Here is a 23773-nt window from a genome sequence, read left to right on the forward strand (position 1 = left end):
ACTTCTATGTATTTTGAACCTTCCATAACTGGTTTTTTCAAATAGTTTATTTACTCCCATGAAAGTCGATTGATACATTCAAGCTTTATCGGATGTAAAGAAGACCCTTGGACCAGTAAATACATAACTCTAATGAAAAAGACAAATTACATATCAAGGGCAGAAGTGTGTTTTTTTTCACCTAACAACATTTGCTTAAACCTAAAAAAAAACAAGTCCTAAATAATCCTACCAAATCATGCCTCTTCCATTTTCTATACAACCTTTACCTACTCTTCTCTCCTCAGCATCCACCAAGTCAAACCAAGAATCACTTCTTTTTTTTCTGTCTGCAAACTATGTCGATATATATACATACATAAAAGTTTCCAGAGATGTGGCACGTACCAAAATTACCATCATTTACGTTGTCACCAGCGTGGTAATAGTTTCTGATAGGGTGAAGTCTGATTCTGATTTGCGTGTCTTCTCATCATTAAGGTTAACATCATCTTCCTTGTGTTCCTGCACGGTTTTTTCATGGTTGACATAGGTAGTAGTTTGGTTACTTCCAACCACTTTATCCTCTTCTTTCGAAAGTCTGCTTTCGTCATTCTCCTTGACAACCCCATCATCTTTATGCTCTTCGTTCTGTTCTCCTAAAAGAGAATCTCCTCTGTCTTCTGCCAACTCTGGCATTGTAATGGGCTTTGCCTTGGCATCTTTTGCAGTGGTGGAAGACATGGAAAGCTTGGCTTCAGGACTAATATCAGAAGCTACAAGAGAGAGTATTTCGGGTTTAGGATTGATATCAACCCATCTGTCTCCCACCCAGTCTCTGGAAATCCGAACATCCTTCCTGTGAACTGTTAAGCATAACTTCTCCCCTAGCATCAATACAACAAAACACATGTCATGTCAGCTCTATGACAAAGATGGGTAAAGTGGAGGGAGTTACAATCATATACCAGGGATATATATTTGCAAGTCCTCAGCTTTTGGTTTGTCAGTGGCGAGTACAACACCTTCCCACCAACCATCGTTCCACCATGCATCCACAGCTTCACCAATTGTAAGGTCAAAGTCTGCTATTTTAGCATCAGGAGGAGCAGGCCGGATTGTTGGGCGGTTGGATGACCTCATACCAAGCTTATCAGACATAGCAGGTTTCAAAGCCGGCACCCATTCCTATGAGGAAAAAAAAAAACAATTAAGCGACAAACATAAGATTGTAACAGAAATAATTTCCAATAAATAGCCATTTGCTGTGGAAGTAAATACATACCTCAAGGTTTCCGTATCCATCCTCGTCCTCTATATCATCATACTGGAGTTTCACCTGTTTTCTTGATACTTGGAGGACAGTGCACCTAAACCAGCAGCCTCTAATACCACTATCTTGACAAAGAAACTCTATTTTTGCATCAGGCTTAATCACTCCATTACAACAAGGAAAGCTTTTCCCTGAGGCCTCAAGTTTGAGTCTTTTACATGAAGATTCATATGCTGTTAACAGATGGTCAGACATCATTCTCGCTTGTTTCTTCTTGCTCCTCTCAGCGCCAACCATCATCACATTATCACCCTCACTCCACTGTTCATCTTCCTCTCTATTCATCCCACAGACTACAGGACCACCAGCTTCCACGGAACTCAAGCAAGACATTATCGGTTGGTCCAAATACCCACGCAATTTACTCAAGTCAAAAGGTTTGATTTTGTTCTTCTTGAGTTGCCGATAGCACATGTGAACCCTTGCCAGTAGAGAATTAGGAAAAGAAGCTACACACTCCTCGTAATGCTCACGGGTCAAAACAGTGGCAGGACCGTCGACACATTCTGCACTGATGACCTGAGAGTGAGGGGTGATGAAAACCTCCTTTGGGTGTGGGTTTTTGAGAGCAACTGCACCCTTGACTTCTTTTGTGTGGTGAAACCACCTCACTCTGACCTTTTTTAGGCCACGCTTGTCCTCATACATATCCTCCAGATACGCAACGTACAGGTCGTCCGCTTTGCTCATCACAAAGACAAAAGACTGAACCTAAAAATCCCAAAAGAAGAATTCAAGTGAGTACAGAGCCATGATAACAGATCCAAACACAATGAAGTTTTAAACTTACCCCTATAGTTATCCCATTTCTACAGAATGATGGGTAATGTTTGAGTTGTTTACCACACATCCAGGAAGTTCCTGACCACATAATCTCCCAATTGTGAACCCTCAAGTTTATGGGAAACCTGACCTGTGAAAAAAAAAAAAGATTTTTCATCAGTATCACAGGAGAGAAAGTGAAGTAGCTTATTGTCTAAAGCAATATCACATCACCTCTTCAGTTGCTTGAGCTCGCTGAACAGCAAATCCACTGCCTGGAAACTCAGGAGATCCATTAGATTCCCCCGAATCACATTTTGGTGACTCTGTAGAACAAATGAAAGTAAAATAATCGGTTATAAAAATAGAAAAGAGTCCCTCATGGAGTCAATAAAAATAAAAACGTACTCGACCAGTTCCCTTGTGTATTTTGTTTAGACAACATCGAAGTGAGCCAGTCGACTACTTCTCTCCTCGACCTCCATTTGAAACCAGAATGGATCGAATTCTCGGAGCCATAAACACGCACAAAATCCTCAGAGACAACGTAGAACATGTGCCGAACACTTCTCTCAGTTCCAACCACAGCTAGGATGGATTCACCCATTGAGTCCTTGAGGAAGTAATGAACTACACGGTTCCCTCTCTCCTGTGAGACAAAATGCTCCTTCCACTCCACAAAATGACGATCGTTCTCAAACATATTCTCAATCACTCCCAACACCTTCTTTTACGTGTCAGATAAAAGAGACAATCTTCGTATATATACCGATGACCGTTGAAACTGATAAAGCCAATTAAACCTAAACCCTAAAAGCAGACTCTTTAAAAATTTGGAAGTATTTGATGTAAAGTTTCCAGCTTTGGGGTGAAATCAAATAATCCTGACGAAGAAGAAGTTGGGATTAGAGAAAGCGGCGAGGAACCCAGTGAGAGGAAGATCTGCGGAGCGATCGGAGGAGACGAGGAAGCAGTTATATAAGCTGGAGAGCGCCGCTAAACACCAAGATGCGATTTTGACTGCGGGGATCAGCTGAAGCATGGCGATGACGAAATGGGCATCTCTCAGAAATTCGCGTAGAAGAAATGATTTAGAAGATAAACAAAAAAAAAAGTGTTGAAATCAGAAAGGTTAGAGTAGCGGCGAGGACACGAAAGCGACGATCGGTTTGGAAGATCGGAAGAAGGAGAATCCGGGAAGGGGAGGTGAAGAGGAAGGAAACGAGTTTTGATGAAGGTAGACCTGGAGAAAGTAGGGCGTTCCCATGGATGATCTCTCTCTCTTTGTCTCTCAAAAGTCACAGGGGGGTTTGGCAGAAGCAGCTGCTTGTTGAAGAAAGAGAAAGGAAAGTATTGCATTTAGATGGGCCTTTAGTGGGTTTGGTTTTGTTATGACCTCGTGAGCCTTTAATAGGCCGACCGTAGATAATTTCAATAAAGACACCAAACATCAAGTTTCTTGTAGTTTCATTTGTGACACCAAATAATTAATTTTAATTTATATTTAAAATAAATATATCATACTTTTTTCTATTTTCATATTAATAAATATTTATTTAATTTAAATTAATTATATACATTAATAAGTATTATCAATTACATCAAGCTGTAACAAAACAAAATTACTTTTCATTTTAAATGTATAAAAATTAAATTCAATCTTTACATTAAATAAATAAATATAGATAAATAAAAAATTAAATAAATAATAGAAACAGAAAATTACCAAATTTTAACAATTAAACATAAATTTCAAAATGTGATAAATATAATTAATCATAAATAGTTAGTATACTAAATTAAAACAAAAAACTTATAAAAATATAATATTATTTTGATGTAGAATTTATTGTGATAGTTGAAAATTAAAAAAAAAACACCAAAACATCAAATATGTTGTTACTTCAAATTAAAAATTAATTAAACTTTTTTCTTAATCTTTTTTGTCTTGTCTCTACCGCTACTTAGAAACCCATTTAAAAGATTCTTAATCATAGATTTTTTTTACTTTAATTACATAATATAATATCACGAAACATTTTTAAATAAATCATTTATCATGTGAATACTCTAATTTATACCCGTTTAATTCTTGAATCTTTTCATGATGTGGTGAAAAATATATTTTAGTGATACATCAAATGAATTCTTATAATCCGTTTACATACATTAATAATATATTACAAACCGTGATGGTACACAAATATTAACATATACAAGTATATGATCACTAACATATCAAACAATCACGTCTTAAAAATCATTGGGACTTCAAAATTTCTAGAGCATATGGTCGACCCCAAAATTTAACTGATTGATGTCTATATATTTTTTATCCCTTAGTTAGTCAAGAAAAATATATGTATAGATTTCATGATCGACCTTATTCCATAATATCTACACCTTGTATTAACATTGCCAAATCGGTTGAAACTTAGAAATAAAAAAACTCTACGATCATAGCTCAAAAGAGAGATATTTTCGATTGTATGTATAGACTGTATGTAAAGTACGGAGACACATCATCACCACCACCACACAAACACGAAAATCATATGAATGGCTCCGAATAATTCGATTGTCTTAGTTGAAAAAGGGGCCTCCCTCTTAAATATGTATACATTAAATACTTTCACCTACTTCTTCCTCTTCCTTGCATGCACACCAAGCCACAATATACTCCACCCGTTTTAATTTTGGTCCCACATAGAAAATCAGTGAATGAGCCATCATGGTCGATGCTGGTGCAGCCAACTGTTCTTCTCCCATTTTGAGACGGAGTTTCTAAGATACGGTGCGTATGATCTCATCTCACGATAGGAGAAATAAATGTTTTTTTCAAAACTTGGTTCATGATTTTCGTGCTAGAGTTTTAGGATAGCTTTTCATTAGGTCTTATTAAAAACATAAGTATTTATTTGTAATAAATTACATTACATATTCGTTAGCTGCCATGCAAATATATTTTAGCTCGGTTGATCACCAATTCAACTCCATATAAAAGGGTGATTTATGCCTTCAACATGGTATAATTAGTCGATGATTCTGGTATATTGAAAGAGTCCAAATTTCCCATTTAAGGTAAAATAAATCTCTGCTCACAAAAGAAAATTATAAATCTCTACAAAAGCAAGTTTTACAAGCAAGTAATTTGATACTTGTATTGTTTTTTTTTTGTAAATGATGATACTTGTATTGTTACAAACAAAAAACTCGTTATAATCATATTCTACAACTACTTTGTCAACTAAATACTCATATATATAATCTATTGTTTAAACATAAAAAATTGTATAATTACGTACTAAATATATCTGATGATGAAAACAAAATTTAAATGACAAGTATGATATTTATGTGTATATAAATACTAAAATACATTTTTTGGAAAATAAATCAGTTTTGTCTTACCTGCCTCACTCTATATAAATACGAGTACTCGGCTGCCTTTTTCAATCCTCCAAGATTGCCTTCGAGTTTGAGCTTCTTATAACTGCTTCTTCTTCTTCTTCTTCTTTGCCTTTCCTCTTTCTCTTGACCATTTCAAAACTTTTTTCTTTTGGTAAACTCTTAAAAACAACCAAAAACAATGGAAATGAAATGGCTATTAACCTCGACTTTCACTCAAATGTTTGGTTACTCAAACCAAATCAATCAAACCAGCAACAGCCTAAGCACCCGCAACAAAATAAAGATGATGAAGAAAGAGGAATACCCAAGCGGGTTTCAAGTTCCTCTTCACTATCCTAAATACTCCAAGTCTGATTATGAAGCCATGGATGATCTCAGCCTTGACTTACTCCTGAAACAATATGGAATATCCTTCGAAGGATCTCTTAAAGACAAGAGGGTCTTTGCCATGGAGTCATTTCTCTGGCCTGATCAGCTCTAGGGTTTGCTTATGTTTGGTGTTTGAATATCCAAATCTCTCTCCTCACAAACGTCCGATCCTATCAATGAGCCTAAGATAATTAAATGTTTTAGAATTATATTAAATCACCATATACATATCAACCACTTAGTAATCAAGTTTGTGTGTTCTTTTTGTTTCTTTTTTTTAAGGTTTGTGTGTTTTTGTTTATGTGTGGTATGGAGAAGTTTTGGAGCTTGTAATGTACACATATGTAATCACCATTGGTGCATCAATAACATCTTTCATGTATATTATATATATATATATATATATATATATATATATATTCTAGACATGTGGTGTATGGACTTATAATAATCAAATTATCTATATTCTTAAATATAATTAAACACGAATTGATCTCGTGGGATATAACTAACTATCACATGAATACTAGACTCGATAATTTTATTACCATAAAATTAATTTATACAGTGTGTAGCCTCTAATCAACTAAAGAACACAAATGATATATTTTTACTTGTTGTTTTAGTTTATTTTATTCAGACTCACTACAAAAAATAAGTGTATTGTGACGAAATATACAATATAGACATTGTGACGAATTAGTGACTGAATGTTCATGGTAGCAATATGGTCGTCACAAATTTTTTTACGTAATAAAAACGTCACCATTTTTGTGACAAATATATCTGGTAACCGATTTGTCACAAATGGTGATGGTGCAAAATAGTAAGTATAATGTTACAATTACCGACTAACAAAACTGTCTCAAAATGGTCATATTTTGTAACCATTATATTGTCTTAAATCTGTGGCTAATTATGACAAATGTATAGTAACAAAACTGCCTCAAAGGGTCACATTTCGTAACTATTACACTGTATTAAATTTGTCACTAATTATGACAAATATATGTCACAAAATTTAATAACTAACAACTAAAATATTGTCTTATATAGTTAGTAACATAAAAGTAGTTTCAAATCGTAATAATTCATCATAATTACCAACATTGCAAATAAATCAAATTTAAAATAAAAGAAAAATAAAAAAATATATTTTTATTTAGGATAATACTTTGTATTACAATAAAATTAAATAATTAGATAACTAAATTCTAAACACAGATAAAATTAAAAATGAATACATTTAAATTTTATGGTTGTACTGTATATGATTTCACATATCAAGCACCACCACAACTGTAACAATAACAATGATCGCAGATTCACCGATGCTATGTTTTCCACCACCTTCGTAGTCATTCAACGATGCATTTTCCACTACCGTCGTTCCCTTGACAGAGCCTCACTAAGCACATCCCACACGTGCTCTGGTTTTCACTAACCTGGAGATGAGATGTGGTAGATTCATGTTCATCTTGAGGATTAAGAAGAAGAAGCGTGTGCTGTTTCAGAAGGACATCCAATTTTATCCACTCTACACAGAAAATAGAAAACCAAATAAAAATTTATGCATAGAGAACTATATCAACATAATGTAGTTTACTAATCAAACACCAATTCACTAACTCGTTCGACGCTCTCAAAGATGATCTCCTCTGTAATATCCAATGGGAAATTTTTTTTGGAACTAATCCATTGGGAAATTCTCATTCCCGAAACAACACAAATTAAAAACTTGAAATTACTTTCAGTTACAAAAAAAAAAACTTGAAGTTAGAGATTACAAGAAACTAGGGTATTTCAATTACAGAAGAGAAGAGAGATACCAAACAGAAAGAAGAAGAAACTGTCGTAGGGTTTTCAGTGGAGGCGGCCAATTTATAAGCAAACAGAAAAAGATACATTTTGATATACATTCATTAGGGTATTATTAATTAACCGTAGTTATATGTCTCATTTAATTATTATTTTTGGAAACAAATCAAAATCTATCATATAAATTTAGATTTTTCAAAAAAAAAAAGGAAATTAGGTAAGATTTGATTATGGTATTTCTTTAAGTAAGATTGAATATGTATATGATATTCATATTATTTGTTTAGATTTTATGGTTCAGAATTTATAACTTTAGGGTTTGGAGTATATGGCTATGGTGGGATTAGTTTTAAGGTTTGAATATTAAGATTAAAATTTGCCTATGAAATCTACAATTTTTATTTTGCTCAAAAAAAAAACAATTTTTGGTAAGTTTTGAATAGTTGATTTGAAATATACAATAGCGATTATTATTTTATTTATAATTTAAGATTTTGTGATATGTGCTTGCGTTTAGGGTCTCTATTAGTTATGTATAACCACAAAGTTATAATGCATCTTTTCTATTATAATGCTGGAATGTCATTTCAACAAATAACTTTAGGGTTTGGAGTATATCGCTTTGGTGGCATTAGTTTTAATTTTAAGGTCTGAATATTAAGATTAAAATTTGCATATGAAATTTACAATTTTTATTTTGCTAAAAAAAACAATTTTTGGTAAATTTTGAATCGTTGATTTTAAATATACAATAGCGATTATTATTTTTATTTATAATTTAAGATTTTGTGATATGTGCTTGCTTTTAGGGTCTCTATTAGTTATGTATGACCACAAAGTTATAATGCATCTTTTCTATTATAATATTGTGCCTAACGCTGGAATGTCATTTCAACAAATATTTTATAACCAGTTCTAACCTTCAGTTTATTCGAATGTATGATGTATCTATATATTACCAGGAATTTTTATTTTTATTTCTACAGAAAGTTTTTTTCTTTTGTGATTTGTAGCCTTTATAACAAAAGGTTATGAAACTGAATTTTTTTTCTAAAACGTGGTTACTTAAACTTCATCAAAACTATAACTACGAATTTTTATTGTACATAACCCGTGGTTGCATACAATTTTCTGATAATGACTTATACTATTTTAAATATATACAGTAACTAAAGTTCAATTTAGGGTATAACTAAATAAAATGTTAACTGAATAAAATGTTAACTGAATAAAATTTTGGCTATATACGATTTTGGTCTTTTAAGTAAGTAATTACAAATGAATAAAATAGTACTTCCTCCGTTTCAGTATAGTTGATGTTTTAGAAAGACAATTTTGTTTCAAATTAGATGAAGTTTTGAAATTTTAAGGTTAACTTTAATTTTATTGGAAACTGTTCAACCAATTAGATCTCACTGTTTTTTTTATTATTGGTTAATTGATTCTAAAATAATTTTTAAAAAATAATTTTTTTAGAAAAAACTAGTTTTCTTAATCTTTGTGCACTAACCCAAAACATCAAGTATTATGAAAAAGAGGGAGTAGTAGATTAGTAAATAAATTTATAAACGTATACATTTTGAAGTTACAACTAACAATATTTTATTCACGGGTTTTCTACCAATTTGTCACTAGCATTTAGTATTTTCTATAGTCGCAAATTGAAACTCGGTATTCAGTCACAAATTCGTTTCAATTGCAACGTTAACGTAGTCACAAGTATGTCGCAGCTATTACGTCATTTATTTTTGTCACAGTTATGTAACTAGTTGTGACAAAAATTAGCAACGGCCAAAACCGTCACAATATTGTGACAAATTAGATACTAGTTTGTAACTACAAAAATTAGTCATAAAATCGTCTCTCATATGTCACAAATTTGTTACTGATAATTTTAGTCTCAAAATTTTGTCACAATATGCTTATTTTCTTGTAGTGACTAGTTTTTAGAATTACAATGGCCAAGAAGTTTTAGTAGCCAAAAATTAAACTCTAACCCTAATCTCTTGTTTTGCTTACCTTGGATATATTAAAATGAAGCATCTTTCGATACGGACGGGATATAGTTGGCTAAGTTGTGGTACAGCACTACTAAATGACAAAATAATAATTGAAAATGGTTAGTTATATTATTGATTACGAGATAGTGGAATGACATTGAATAATATACTATTGTCTAGACTTATTTAAAATATTTGAAATATCATGACGGCATGTAAGAGCATATCCGTTGAAAATTCCATAATGTGTATCTTAGAAATAAAAAATATGAGCTTATCAAGTGCATTTTTTAAATACTGAAAAACTTATTTAAAATATTTGAAATATCACTGTTTTATTATTCCTTATTTTTATAGTTGAGCATTCCAATATAAATGCTCTATAATTAAACTCTACTAGGTGTTTCACGGAGAGTAATATTACACAGAAATATATATATAATGTTTACGGTGTTATAATCATTGAATAATAATTAAAATATTAAAATTTTAATTTTAGTTTTAAATAGTTTGATAATAAGAAAATCAACTTATATTTTTAGAAGAGATGTGAAATTTAAGAGAATTCAATAACATAATAAATCACTAAAAATCTTTCTCATACATGAAAGAAAAATTGTAATTGGTTCAGGTAACTGATTGTAGAATTAACTTTATTTTATTTTAATACGTGAAAAATCGTAAATACTCTGATCTTCGGAACGAGAGAAATATTTTTTTGTAGCTCCAAAATGATGTTCTGACGCTTTTATAGCTCCGACATCTTATTTGCTTAATTGTTTTACTTACATTTTTTATTTGTTTTGTTATTTTCAATTGTTTTAAAAATCATAATTTTTCTTTTATGTGTATTTTCAAAATATTTTCCAAAAAATGATTTTGGATATGATTAAAAATAACATTTTATTTTTAGATATGAATAAGATACTCAAATCTTAAATTTGTAGATAATTGATTGTAGAATTACTTTATTTTAGCACTAATAAAAATAAATAAAAATCTAAAATCATTAATTACTGAAATAGTAACAACTTTTAAGATTTCATTTATGAACGTGTAACCAAAAACCCTTAAATAAATTTTTAACATATAATAAAAATGTGATATATTATTATATGATTTTTAAATCTTTATAAATATTCATTTATACAGTTAATAATTGGTTTATAACCATTTACATACAGTTATAATTTTTATAAGTTTTTGTGGTTGACTTTATGACTCTTTACTTGCATTATTTAATAATACAATCCATCATTTAAGAAAATGACTTTTGTACTTCAGTTTAAAATTTAAATATTTGATTTTATAATTAATTTTTATTATTTGAATCAATAAAAACTCAAATTTAAAATCCCAAAAAATATAATAATATTTAAAATTCCACCTATGATCGTAGTAATCAAAAGTCACTTAAATGACTTCTATTAATATATAACAAGAAGTGTGTTTCATAAAACATAAATAAATAAACAAGAAGTGTGAATTTTTTATTATTATTTCTATAAATCATTATAAATATAAAATTTTACAATAACAAATAGGTTTATAAGCATTTTATAAATTATTTTATACCATGTTATAATTCTTATAAATAAATATATAAATATTTATAAATGATTTAATAAAAATATTATAAATGATACATACGAACTATAATAAAATGGTTTTGTAAGCTTGAATAAAAAATGTATATCACCAAACAAACAGTTAAGCATCTTAAAAATAGATGAATTAACTTAATTTCTATATGGGAACAGTTAAATATCATATACATTATGTAAATTTATAATATACATATAAATACATATGATATTATAGAAAAAATTATATAAATGATTTTAAACATATTTATATTAAATATTTTATTAATAGTGAATACAATAAATCATAGGTCGAAGAATAATAATTAACTTAAACCTGACAATATTTTTCATACTTATATATTTTCTATAAAAAATTAATGAATGTAAAACAGTCAAATATACAAGTTCAAAAATTTCCAATCAATTTTAATTACAAATGTTGATGGTTAGTTGAGTTACCACTTTTGGAAATGATTGATGTATTTATATATTTAAAAGAAATTATATGGTAAATCGTTAAAGTAGTATTAATAAATCTAAAGTTTTATTATAATATAAAATTGAAAAATTGGAACCGTATACTAATACGAGACTAGAGTTAATACTCTATCAATATAATTATTATAGTTTTGATTATAATAAAATTATATGATAAGTCGTTTAAAATAATATTAATTAATATACTTTTATTATAATATAAAGTTTAATATGGAAACATTATATTAATATGAAACAAGAGTTAATATGCTACTCACATAATTCGTATAGTTTTAGTTATAATAAAAATTTCATGCTTATTTTATAAAAAGGAGAAAATAAATAAAATTTAAAAACATTAGTGAAGGATAATAAAACTTGTTTGTTATATTCTTTGTTATTCTATATTTTACGTACTTATTATTTCATTTGTTTGTTGAAATACATGTGTTTTACATATTTCTATAAATATTAATTAATTAATTTTGTGTGTTTTTAAACATGAAGACAAATTGATTAAAGAGAATTACTATAAATGATAAGTTCTAAAAATAGTAAAATCGAAATTTGAAAAATACAACTTAAAATGAATGTAAAATAAAATTATATTCCAAATAATGACATGTATTTTTTACGCTATAATAATTTTGTACATTGTATGATAACAAAGTTCTAACAAATTTATATAATTAGAAACACGTTATTTTGATGAATAAATAAAACTATTGAATCTCGCTTTAGATGTTGATTGTTTGTAGATTCTAGAGTAGGTTTTAGTTTTTGTTTTTTTTTGTAAAATCTAGTTTTCATCCAATCAATATCTAAGTAAATTAGACTCTCTATTTTCTAGGGAACTAGATTTTCAACTCTATAACCATTTTGTACATAAAAACCGGAATCCACATTTTTGGGGTTTCTCTAGTACTACGCATGTTTTCATATTTTTACAATACGTTAATTTTTTTATATCTGAATCACATCTACAATAAAAATGCATCAACAAATGGTTCACAAATAATAGTCTCTACAACTCAAAATTTAGAACTTTTCGGTAAGTTAAATCCATGATGTAATATATATATAAAGTAGACTTTTCTGGCTGCTCAGGCTATCCACGTCACCCTGGGAACATGGGGCGAATTGAGACACGTGTCGACGCCGTAAGTGGTCAGTGTTTATCACGCGTTAACTTATGTCAGGCGCGTTGCTTTCTGATTTAATGATATTTTGCTTTTTTGTTTCTTTTATGTTTAAGAATTAAACGTTGCGTTTCGGATTAGGTTTATTGAGTCTCCATCTCTCGCGTCTCCAGAAGCGTTCTTCCATGGAGAGATCTTTCGTCTTCTTCGTCCGGTGGTAACCGATTCCCCAATCACAGACGATCCCCATTCAATGCAACTGTGGGGAGTTCAACGCGGTGGAAGCTCTGCTATAAAAAGGTAAGTGTTCATGCTCTCATACTCATCCTTTGTTCTAAGCGAATCAGAATACAAAACACTGATTCTCAATTATTTTTTTACTGGATTTTCGTTTATAATTTTAATTAGATCTCCGGTTAGTTTGTATACACTTAGCCACTTCCAGATTGTTAAAGTTCATTGTTTTTTGGGGTTCCTACTGTAGATTTGTGTTATATCCATTTCCCATGTTCTCATGTTTGATTTATGTTTTTACAGTGTTATATTTTGCGTCTGAGAAAATGGACCGTTTTTGCCTATTAGTTGATGTTTATATTTGTTCCACCATATTATATCCATATTGCAAATTTCTTTTGTACCTTTTACTGTTCTTTTTAAACTGAGAAATTCTCAGCTTTGATGATTTTGTGGCTTATGCTTCAGGCGGCCACTATCAGTGTCAACCGTCTGGAGACCCACCGGTGTAACAGAGTTTGAACGTTATATGATCGCCAAATTGCTCAGAGCTTGAGCAACTCTCACTTTCAGGTAGTAAACTTTCATCTACCATTTGTTAAGACTCTTGGATAGTTCATGAGTTTCACTGCTTGTGTGTTTAGGTAGCGGAACGGGCTCTATACTCATGGAACAAGGATCATGTTAGTGACTTGGTGAGACATAACAGCAGAATCATTCTACCGATAGCGTTTCCACTGTCCAGCATTGGAGAAGAAACGGTAGTAGCCATTGGAACCAGGCTGTGAAGAACTTGACGGAGATTGTGCTCAAGGTTTTGTATGATACAAATCCAGAGTTTTTTGAAGAATGTTTGTGCAAGTTTCAAAAGGATCAGCTAAATGCAGAAGATAACAAGAAGAAGAATGGAGAAACATGGAGACAGCTAGAGGAGATTGTTGCTTCAATGGCGAAGTAAAGAGTTTTTATATACTGCACTTTTCAAGCTATACAAAAGAAAAGAAGAAAATTGGTTTATGTTTTTGTTTTTCTTACGCCTGAATGATATATACAGTTTTACTTTTTGCTTTGCTTGGTTCAAGTCTATTGTTTGTTCTCTTTCAGTTCTTGATTTTGTGTGTCTGTATTATACTTCTCTGTTCATGTAAACCATCTTCGTAAGAAAACAATAGTTCTCTATTTGTCTGAAAGAGCGTAGTTTTAGGTGAAAGAGATGACTCTTGCTCGGTTTTTCAACAGAATATTTCACTAGATAAGAAGTCACCATCTGAAAGTTGATATGATTTCAGACATCATCACCGACTCCAAACCGCTTAAAAAGAAAAAAGCAGCAAAAGTGGAATGGAAGACTGGACCTTATTAGGACATAGACTTTTAACTAAGCTGGGCTTTAGTTGAAATTAAGCTTATGCTCCATATATAGCCTCTTCTAATCAACTTTAATCGTTTCATTGATAAAAGCAAATATTACAAGTTAGAAAATTGATCAAAATGATTTTTTTTTGTTTTGATTGTTTGAAACTACTTTTTTCATACAAGGTATGACTCCAAAAATATAAATTTACTTTCTTTAGTATATATAGATGTTGTATTAATTCATACTCAATACTTTGGATAAAACATAATATAAATCACAGTTTGAGCAATTCCCATAACCTACACCAAAAAAAAAAAAATCAACCCGCATTCACCAACTTACGAAGTAATCTAATATAAATTGAGAGTAAAAAAATAAAACATTAGTGAGCCTTTAGCGAATCTGGATTCCCACACAATCAATGTTTTTAAACTCGACTGGACGGTAAACCGGATGATCTTCCAGATTATCTTCCAGATTATCTTCCAGATTATCGGGTCAACCGTGGATTAATAAATAAATAAATAAATTTTATTATATAATAATATATAATCTATATATGAAAATAAATAAATATAGACTAAATTTAAGTATTTTATAATATTTTTTTTTTAAAAACATAAAATAATAGTATGAATATGTATAAAAACATTCTGGAAATATTTAACTTTAGTTTTTATATTTTTATTTTTATTTAACATGCAAAATATCATAAATATTTTAAATTTTTTTGGAAACACGTTAAGATTTTCGACATCTAGCAAAAAATATCATGACTTAAACATAAATATTTTTATGTCTAATGTCAATAATAAAATTAATCTTCAAATCCAACATATATGAAAAGTAAAAAATAATTAATAAATTTTCGATAACAAAACAGAAAAACTTTATTTCTTACCAAAAATCAAATAAGAAGAATATATAAACAAAACTTAATTACATACATCTAAATTCAAATTAGTCTAAAAAAAAAATTTCAAATGGTGTTCCTTATATACACTAAACACATGGTACTTAAGAGTATAAGTATATTCTCTAAATAAAACATCAACTTTAAATTCCAACTAAATTAACTTTGTTACGACTATCAGTTTTTTATTCTATTTTTACCTAATTGATTAGTCACAACTGCATGTGCTACTCTATTTTGAATTAAGCAACTTCAAAACAAAGTAATACATTACACCCACTAACTACTATCAAATGGATCAGAAAATTTTTCATTTCTTTCAAAAAAATTTCATTTTCATATCTGTGAACATATTTTTTTATTAAGATCATAAAACAAATAGTAAATTTATATAAAAATAAAACATATGAACCCGGCGCGTAGCGCCGGAATACCACTAGTCTTATACTATAAAGAAGAAGAGGATTCTCTTCTCCTCTTGCCACGTCAGATAATAGTGATATGAGAACATGCCGCGTGTCCTATTCTCAAAACGCACGGTATCATTTACGCTCTGATTCGTATGGACTTTTTGTTCGTGGGGCCATTGTCTCTTCGTCGATCTACTTGCGTGCTTTAACAATACAATGTGATGAAACACCGCATATTTCATTAGGGTTCAAGTAAGTTTACATTCGCATCTCCAAATCTATGGCTACGTCGGTTGCGCAGCCGATCGTATTCGCATCTACCTGAGCTAAGATGATAAATCGGTTCTTTCACATATTTCCCTTATCCTCCTCTCCCTTTCATTCCCCTCACCCATTAAGCCTCTCCTTTCCTCGCCATGCGTCTCTCTCTCCGACCACTACTTCTCATTTTCCGTTCCTGAGAAGCCTCTACGTGTAGCCATCCTCCTCAGTGGCGGCGGCGATAGAACCGTCGCCCTCCGCCTCCTCCACGCTGCTGACCACTCTTGAACCGCCTTATACCTCAAAATCTGGTTCCAGGTATGTCTCTGCTTGTGACAGGATTATGTCACGGTCTCTTGAACCAATCTCGTACCGGTTTTACCTTTTATTATTTATACATTGGCTTTATCTCTTTCATTTTCTTATGTCGGTTCTCTTTAGGTTTTCATATATATATGTAGCCTTACGGCAATTAAGAAATACAATCAATAATAAAACTATTTTCTTCAACCTAAAAGCTCTCTAAACTATCTTGCGTAAGTTCCTTAGAACTCAAGCAACCGAGCATAGTTCTTCGAGTTGATCCTTCTACTTCAGTGATCATCTTCTAGGTCTGTGTATCCCCTTACTTCGAATCCACAGTAGGATTTCTAGTTTGGGATCTATCTATCCGGGTTTCCCGTTTCAGTGGTATCAGAGCAATCGAGCTTCGGACCTTTCATGGCGTACACGAGAACATCAATTGATGTTAACAAACATGTTGAGGAGATGCGATATCTTCAGCCGGTCTTAGATCTACGGACCCCGACAGAGAATATGACGTCAAGGTGTTCCTCTTATAGGTCATCACGAAATCACCTCCATGAAGGACATCCATCACAATCAGCTATTACAGGTTCGTCTCCATCACCTGTAAGACCCCCAGAACCTCCAGACTTCCCTAAATTTGATGGTACTAAGCTTCATGAATGGATGGATCGATGTGAACAATTTTTCTATCTCCACAAAACACCTTTGGAGCAGAAGAGCCGTATAGCTTCTCTCCATATGCAAGGTATAGCTCTTCAGTGGCACAACAATTTTATTCGGGATCGCTACGGTTATTTTCCATCCTGGTCAGATTATGTTATTGCTATTTATGCTAAGTTTGGTGGTCTACATGATGATCCTATATCTGAGTTGGTGAATCTGAAACAAACCAGTGATTCTGTGGAAGTTTATTTGGAGAAATTTGAACGTGTTCTAACCAGGCTATCATTGCCAATGCATCACGCACTCACCATTTTTTTGAAGAACATGAGCCCTCCTTTAGCTTTGTATGCTAGAAAATTTGATGTCACCACAGTTGCTGAGGCTGCTAGGATGGCCAAGTTATATGAATCCCTACAATACCCACCTATTAGAAAACCTCAGGCTCCTGTCAATATGTCAGAGATGAGTAATGATATGCAGGGGTTCAATGAGACATCTAAACTAGCTGAAGTCAAGATGAAAGAAGACATGGCTATGTCTGGAACCACGATAGAGCATGGTTCAAGTCATGAACGTGCAGGAGAAGAAGAAATATGTTTAGCAGGTGCTGAAAAATCCTCAGCTGAAGGAATATTTGCCGATGACAATATCCAACGTACGTCAGCAGCAGATTTAATACTACATGTTCGACCTGATCCTGAGACACAAGCAAAGACAGACCAAGACCAAGAGACGTATCAGATTAAAGAATTGTGTCCTCAGGTCACCATACCTTGTGCAGGTGATGATGTAGAGAATTCAGAATCTGAAACCCGAGATGAACCAGCTTTATATGGGAAACCATTATTTGATGCTTCTGATGGCTTAGCCACACAAAATTTGGATAGCTTTGTTGATGTTGTTCTAGTGGAGTTGGGACAGAAGCAACTAGAACTGTCTGCTGTAGCAAGGTTCGGGATTCCCCATGAAGGTGAGACAAAAATTAACTGTTATGAGTTGATTGAGACTGGTCTTATGCGAGTAAAAAGTCTGGAGAAGCAGAAGAAGTGCCACAAGACCTGGAAATTCAAATACAAAGAACACTTGCTGTTGAGAATTTTGCTGAAGGCTGAGCAAGAACAAAAGAAACTAATGAGAAGGGATGCTAACTATCATCTTTTGGTGTTAAGTAGAGGTCTATGTGATGAGATAGTTGGTGAAAGTCAACACGGATCTGTCGCCGAATCAAAAGATAAGATGCTAATAGGCATTGACGATGGTTCCAACAAGGCTGCTATGATGTGGGGAGTTAATAATTTCCAGGGCAATGATTGCAGCAGCTTTAGATACCCTCCGTTCCTGGTAAAAGAAGCATCCAGAAACATGTGTCAGTTGAAAAACAAACTAGGGTCAAAGAAGAAGCAGCTGATGTATGAAGTGTTTCATTTGCGGAGACCACCGGAGGTGCTGTGTAACAAGATGGATTGTTGGTGCAAGTACTCATCATTCATCCTTGAGGACAAGGATGTTCTGAAGGAGGGAGTATTGTGACAGGATTATGTCACGGTCTCTTGAACCAATCTCGTACCGGTTTTACCTTTTATTATTTATACATTGGCTTTATCTCTTTCATTTTCTTATGTCGGTTCTCTTTAGGTTTTCATATATATATGTAGCCTTACGGCAATTAAGAAATACAATCAATAATAAAACTATTTTCTTCAACCTAAAAGCTCTCTAAACTATCTTGCGTAAGTTCCTTAGAACTCAAGCAACCGAGCATAGTTCTTCGAGTTGATCCTTCTACTTCAGTGATCATCTTCTAGGTCTGTGTATCCCCTTACTTCGAATCCACAGTAGGATTTCTAGTTTGGGATCTATCTATCCGGGTTTCCCGTTTCACTGCTTCTTCATCTCATGTCTCTGTCTAGAAATATGGGTCTGTGATATTTTTGTGTTCTGTAGGAAAAGGCTTTGAAAATTTCTGGAATCAGTACCCCTGGGAAGATGATTTGAAGTGTGCAACGCATGTCTGAGAGCAGGTAGGTTCATACTTTATATACTTCACTGGAAGATATGTTTACCGCTTATTCAAAAGGTTTATAGCTTTTCTACTTAGAGCAATGAAAGGTAAGATCTTTACAGCTTCTTGGGGTGCCATTTTACAGGTTGATGTCACGTTGGAAGCTGTGCATTTATCAGATGAATACTGGGATAGAGTTGTAAGTTCTTTTCGTTTCAATGCTTCTTTTTTGAGTAGCCTAATTTTTTTAGGGGTTCTAATTGTTTTTTATTTCGATGATAAGTTAGGCTTCTTACACTATTGAGGAGTACCGTTGTGGGCATACACCTAAGCTGGATGTTCTGTGAGATACTAGAATCAAGTTCGGTAAGCTCTTTTGCTTAATAATTTGGTGAAGCAAGAGTTTTTTGCTCAGACTCTTACTTTCAGTTGATGTTGTATACGCTAATGTATATGCTACTATGACTAATCAACTAGAGATTGACCTTGATTTTGTAGGGGAATTCATGGATGCAATCAGTGATATGATATGATTACATATCTTCAGTTCATAATGCTAAAGTTGTCCATCCTCCTGCTGGTCCATCTGTTTTGGAACTCTCACAAGACATGGTACTTCAACACACACTCATGACTCAATCTGCCTTTATTTTTCTGATCAGCCTGCTTATTTTTTTCTGTACTAGAAAGTATCTCACTTGCTAGGTGTAATATTTGCATTATTGTTATAGGCTACTAATGCTTCTTCAGTACATTGCTTTGGCTTTCAGCATCTCTACTCCTTAATCTCTTCATTGTTCTATTTTTATTCTCAGGTGAAAGATCAGACCTACTCCCTCTCACATCTCTCTCAGTCCCAGCTTAAGTAAAAGTTTCCTTTGATTACCAAATATCATTACATAAGCAAATATTAAGTTACAACCTTTAGGTTCTGGGAATGGATATCATCTCAAGCTTGAAAACTATCCAGGTGGAGCAGAAACATTTGAGGCCATTCTGAAATTCTGCTACGGTCTCCTGCTGGAGTTGAATCCTCTCAACTTAGCTCCACTGAGATGTGCATCAGAGTAACAAAAATCCAGAAAGCTCCTTCCTCCGACAGGTTCAAGCTCACACAGAAGAACAAAAAGCTCTTTCTGAAGAGAGCGCGACACTACAACTCAGACAACGAAGAAGAAGACAAAATGAAGAAGGCACCAGAGGTAACCATCCGCGAGAAGATCTCCGATGCTAACATGGGACGGAACTACGACGAAGTCGAAGAGGAAGAAGATGGCTCCGACAAGGTCGAGAACACTTATTGAGAGGATCACGGGGAGATTCAATCTGGTATCACCAGGTTTGGTGATGATGATGGATGCAATGCGTTTAAGATGACTTTTAAATCTATTATGAAGAGTAAAGGAGATGATGCATTGGTGAGAGAGATCTCAATTCTATTTACTCTAATTCAGACAGGAAATGTTTTTAAAATAAATGTTCAAGAAATGGCTAGGTGGTGGTGGTTAGAATTGTTACTTTAGATTATTGTTTAGAAAATCTGTTTGAATAAGAGTTGTTTTGTTCTGACTAATCCTATTTTTAGAACACTGATTGAAACTGTGCTGGCGTTTTTGTGGAACAGGGTCCTGTTTTATCAGCACATAAGCATCTTATTGCTCAGAAGCTAGCTGATGAGGAAGCTGAGAAGAAGGCTAAGAAGGCTAAGGGTCAGGCCAGAAAGGCAAAACATTTGGTATGGTTTTTGGTTTGCACTCACGAGAAATGTTTTTGTGATTTTTGATGATGAGTTACTTGCAATAATGTTTTAAGGTTGCTGAGAAAGGGCATGTTAAACCTGCTAACCATTTAGAGTTGCATGAGAAGATTCTTATAGGTGTTGCTACTAAAAAGGAGGTATGATTTCCTCAATCCTCAAGATTGTTTTGGTGTTATTTTTTCTTTTGATACTGACTCTGTTTTTTTGGTTCCATGAACTCCTGGCATCATAGTGGTCAAGCTTTTCAATGCTGTAAGTTTGTTTCTAATTCCTTTTCTTTATAGCTTGATTAGTCTCTTAGAGTGATTCCTTTGACTCAAAAAACTTTGGCTTTTTTCAAACAGGTAAACAAGGCTCAACATGCTCAGGAGGGGTTGAATGCTTCAAGGTCAAAAGAAGCGAAGTAAAGAAGCATTCTTCTCGGAGTTGGGGAAAACACCTAGAACAGACTCCAAGGTTTTGCATAGTCTACACTATCTCCTACTCTCTCTGTATACGCTTTATCTCGAGAGTTTTAAGACATTCACCTTTAGATGAGCATATAAGCAAGTTCGCCTGTCTTGATGTGACTTCTATGAAGAAATTAACGGAACAAATCATCTTTATTAGTGAGCGCTGTTATCAGCCTGTTATCAGCTATAAGCCCTGTTCAAAAACGCGGCCGCCTGGGCGCTATTCGGTGGGTGGCCGCGGCGAGTTGGGCCAAATCGGTGAATCCAGGCGTTGACCCGCGTTTGACCGTCTAATTCCCGCGTTGACCGCCTAATTCCCGCTTAATCCCGCGTTGACCGCCTAGTTTTTTTTTTTTTTTTTTTTTTTTTATAAGCTGAAATACGATTGATTATTTTTACTCATTATTGATAGATTTGTATAATTATTGATTACTAAATAGTTACAATTAGTTATCTAACCCAAAACAAACACATATATACTACATTAGAAATTTTCTCGTATCAAACACGCTCAAATCTAAATATTCGATAAATTTAATGGAGATCGTTTCAAAAATTATCTTAAAAAGTTATAATTATGTATAAGAACTTGTGTCATCATGTTTAAAATTAACTAAACATATTATAAATATATTAATTTGTATTTAAAACTAGGCCCCGCGTAATTTCCGAGTACTTCCCGATTTTTCGGTAATTCGCTAGGCCCAGATTCGCCGCCCGACTAGCGCCTAGCGTAGTTTCGAACAGGGGCTATAAGTGTATTCTTGGTAATTTACTAGACAATGGTGATGACAAAAAAGAAAAAAAAATATACAATGGTTGAGGGCAGATTCCATATCAGTGTGCTTCTTTTGAAACTCAAGATGGCTTTTAGAGCAGCAGCTAAGTTGTTCTGCAAGGTCATTGATGTAAGTCTGAGACTGACTGGATGTTTGTAAAAACATGCTGAACATCTCCAGCTATTAGACACTGAAATAGTTCTTTAGAAGACTCTTGCTGAGCATTACTAAAATCAAGTTCGGTAAGCTCTTCTGCTTAATAGTTAATAGTTTGTGAAGCAAGAGTTGACAACAGGCCACTGCAAAAAGAGTATTTCATTTATTAATTCTCATAAAGGCATATTAAAAGTTAGCCATTATACTAAATTATTTAGCAAAAAAAAACACGCAGATGAAGGCCTATATAGTTGTTAAAATATGTTCACAGACCAGTTCTAATTCAAAATGTAGTCACAAATAAAATACTCCAATATTTGTGTACTATATATCAGCTTCGAAAGCATTTAATATCACTCACACCGGATCTAATTCGTTGACCTCCGACAATCACATCCTGGCGCAAATCATTTTTGAAAAACAAATAACACACATTACAACCAAACGAAAGCCTACACACGACTCAAAAAAAATGAAACGTTAAACTTATGCAGCGATTCAAATGGGCACTTAAAACAGAAACATGCCATAAACCCCCACTAATCATTCAAAACACTATTCAAAATCAAACAAGAAGTCAAGGAACCCAATACAATTATAAACAAACAACACGTTTTCGCAATAATAAAACTATTGTAAAGAGTGTCTTTTATAAGTCAGGCAGTAATATTTATTTTAAATTTTCTATTCAATTATTCTGATAACATGGTTAACTTTGTTTTCTATATAATGATACATATAAGATTATAACAAGAGAAAATAACTAAGATAACACTAAAAAAAAGTTTTTTGTCACAAATATAGCACACAAAAAAAAAATGATCAAAATATTTCATTAAAAAGATTAGTTTACATTTATATCCTTATGGTTAATTAATTCAAACCTTAGGGTTTAGAGTTAAGGAGAGGTTTGAGATTAAGGTTTAAAATTTTTTAAAAAAAAAAATACTAAAATTTTAAAATAAAAATATGAAAAATAATTTCAAAAATTATTTTCGAATTATAAAAAGAAAATTTGAAAAAATAAAAAAAACATGTTCGAAAAAATTCCAAAAAGTAAAAATTTTATAAAAAAAATTAGAATCTGAAAAACATAATCTGAAAATATAAAAAATAATATTTTTATTTTTCTATTTTTTATATCTAGGGTATAAAAGTCTTTTGACCTTTTAAATAAAATATTTTGGTCATCTTCTTCTTTCTTTGCTATTTTTGTGACAAAAACATATAAAAGTGCTATTTAGCAGAATTGTCCTTATAACAAACAAGTGGCGGGAAGAATCAACTCATAGGAGCACGAAATCTCCCCAGACAGGAATCAGCTTTGCATTCGGAACTTGAAGCATTGAGATCGGCAATGGAGAATATGCTACAACACTCGACATGCCAGAGCTTTGGAACAGACTGCAAGGACCTGATTGCCATGATTAAGGAGCCTCATGCTTGGCCAAGCTTTGCCACAGAATTGGAGAGGATGGAAACATTACTAATATGTTTCCCGGACTTCAATATCTCCTATGTTCCTCGAGCGTGCAATCAGTTCTCAGATTTTTTAGCTATGACAGCTAGATCCTTTCATAGGGAGTTATTTTTTATTGGTTGTT

General features: G+C 32.6%; 2 protein-coding genes, 2 long non-coding RNA genes and 1 pseudogene across 4 annotated transcripts; 4 read left to right on the forward strand and 1 right to left on the reverse strand.

The window, feature by feature from the left end:
* Positions 1-27: 27 nt before the first annotated feature.
* On the reverse strand, positions 28-3396 carry LOC108847416 (uncharacterized). Its single transcript, XM_018620660.2, has 6 exons — positions 2483-3396; positions 2309-2400; positions 2103-2225; positions 1265-2023; positions 948-1167; positions 28-866 (listed from the first exon to the last, which is right to left on the reverse strand). The coding sequence occupies exons 1-6, from the start codon at positions 2775-2777 to the stop codon at positions 403-405; spliced, it is 1953 nt and encodes a 650-aa protein (XP_018476162.2). The 5' UTR covers positions 2778-3396; the 3' UTR covers positions 28-402.
* Positions 3397-5520: 2124 nt separating this feature from the next.
* On the forward strand, positions 5521-6243 carry LOC108845972 (uncharacterized). The gene has a single exon (XM_018619176.2). The coding sequence runs from the start codon at positions 5664-5666 to the stop codon at positions 5964-5966; it is 303 nt and encodes a 100-aa protein (XP_018474678.1). The 5' UTR covers positions 5521-5663; the 3' UTR covers positions 5967-6243.
* Positions 6244-12998: 6755 nt separating this feature from the next.
* LOC108847214 (uncharacterized) lies at positions 12999-14287 on the forward strand. The gene is made up of 3 exons (XR_001948908.2): positions 12999-13174; positions 13577-13681; positions 13753-14287. It is a non-coding gene; the product is annotated as an uncharacterized LOC108847214 (long non-coding RNA).
* Positions 14288-19564: 5277 nt separating this feature from the next.
* LOC108846658 (uncharacterized) lies at positions 19565-20806 on the forward strand (annotated as a pseudogene).
* Positions 20807-20843: 37 nt separating this feature from the next.
* LOC108845494 (uncharacterized) lies at positions 20844-21362 on the forward strand. Its single transcript, XR_008943653.1, has 3 exons — positions 20844-20919; positions 21015-21034; positions 21127-21362. It is a non-coding gene; the product is annotated as an uncharacterized LOC108845494 (long non-coding RNA).
* Positions 21363-23773: the final 2411 nt, after the last annotated feature.

Source organism: Raphanus sativus, chromosome 3 (assembly GCF_000801105.2).
Source record: "Raphanus sativus cultivar WK10039 chromosome 3, ASM80110v3, whole genome shotgun sequence".
Taxonomy (NCBI): domain Eukaryota; kingdom Viridiplantae; phylum Streptophyta; class Magnoliopsida; order Brassicales; family Brassicaceae; genus Raphanus; species Raphanus sativus.

Excerpts from the sequence above, each read along its gene's own strand:
- LOC108845972 (XM_018619176.2), top strand. The coding sequence starts at position 5,664 with ATGGAAATGAAATGGCTATTAACCTCGACTTTCACTCAAATGTTTGGT.
- LOC108847416 (XM_018620660.2), bottom strand. The coding sequence starts at position 2,777 with ATGTTTGAGAACGATCGTCATTTTGTGGAGTGGAAGGAGCATTTTGTC. Across the intron at positions 2,226-2,308 it reads GAGCTCAAGCAACTGAAGAG|GTCAGGTTTCCCATAAACTT; the intron begins GTGATGTGATAT and ends TTTTTTTCACAG. Across the intron at positions 867-947 it reads CTTGCAAATATATATCCCTG|GGGAGAAGTTATGCTTAACA; the intron begins GTATATGATTGT and ends TATTGATGCTAG.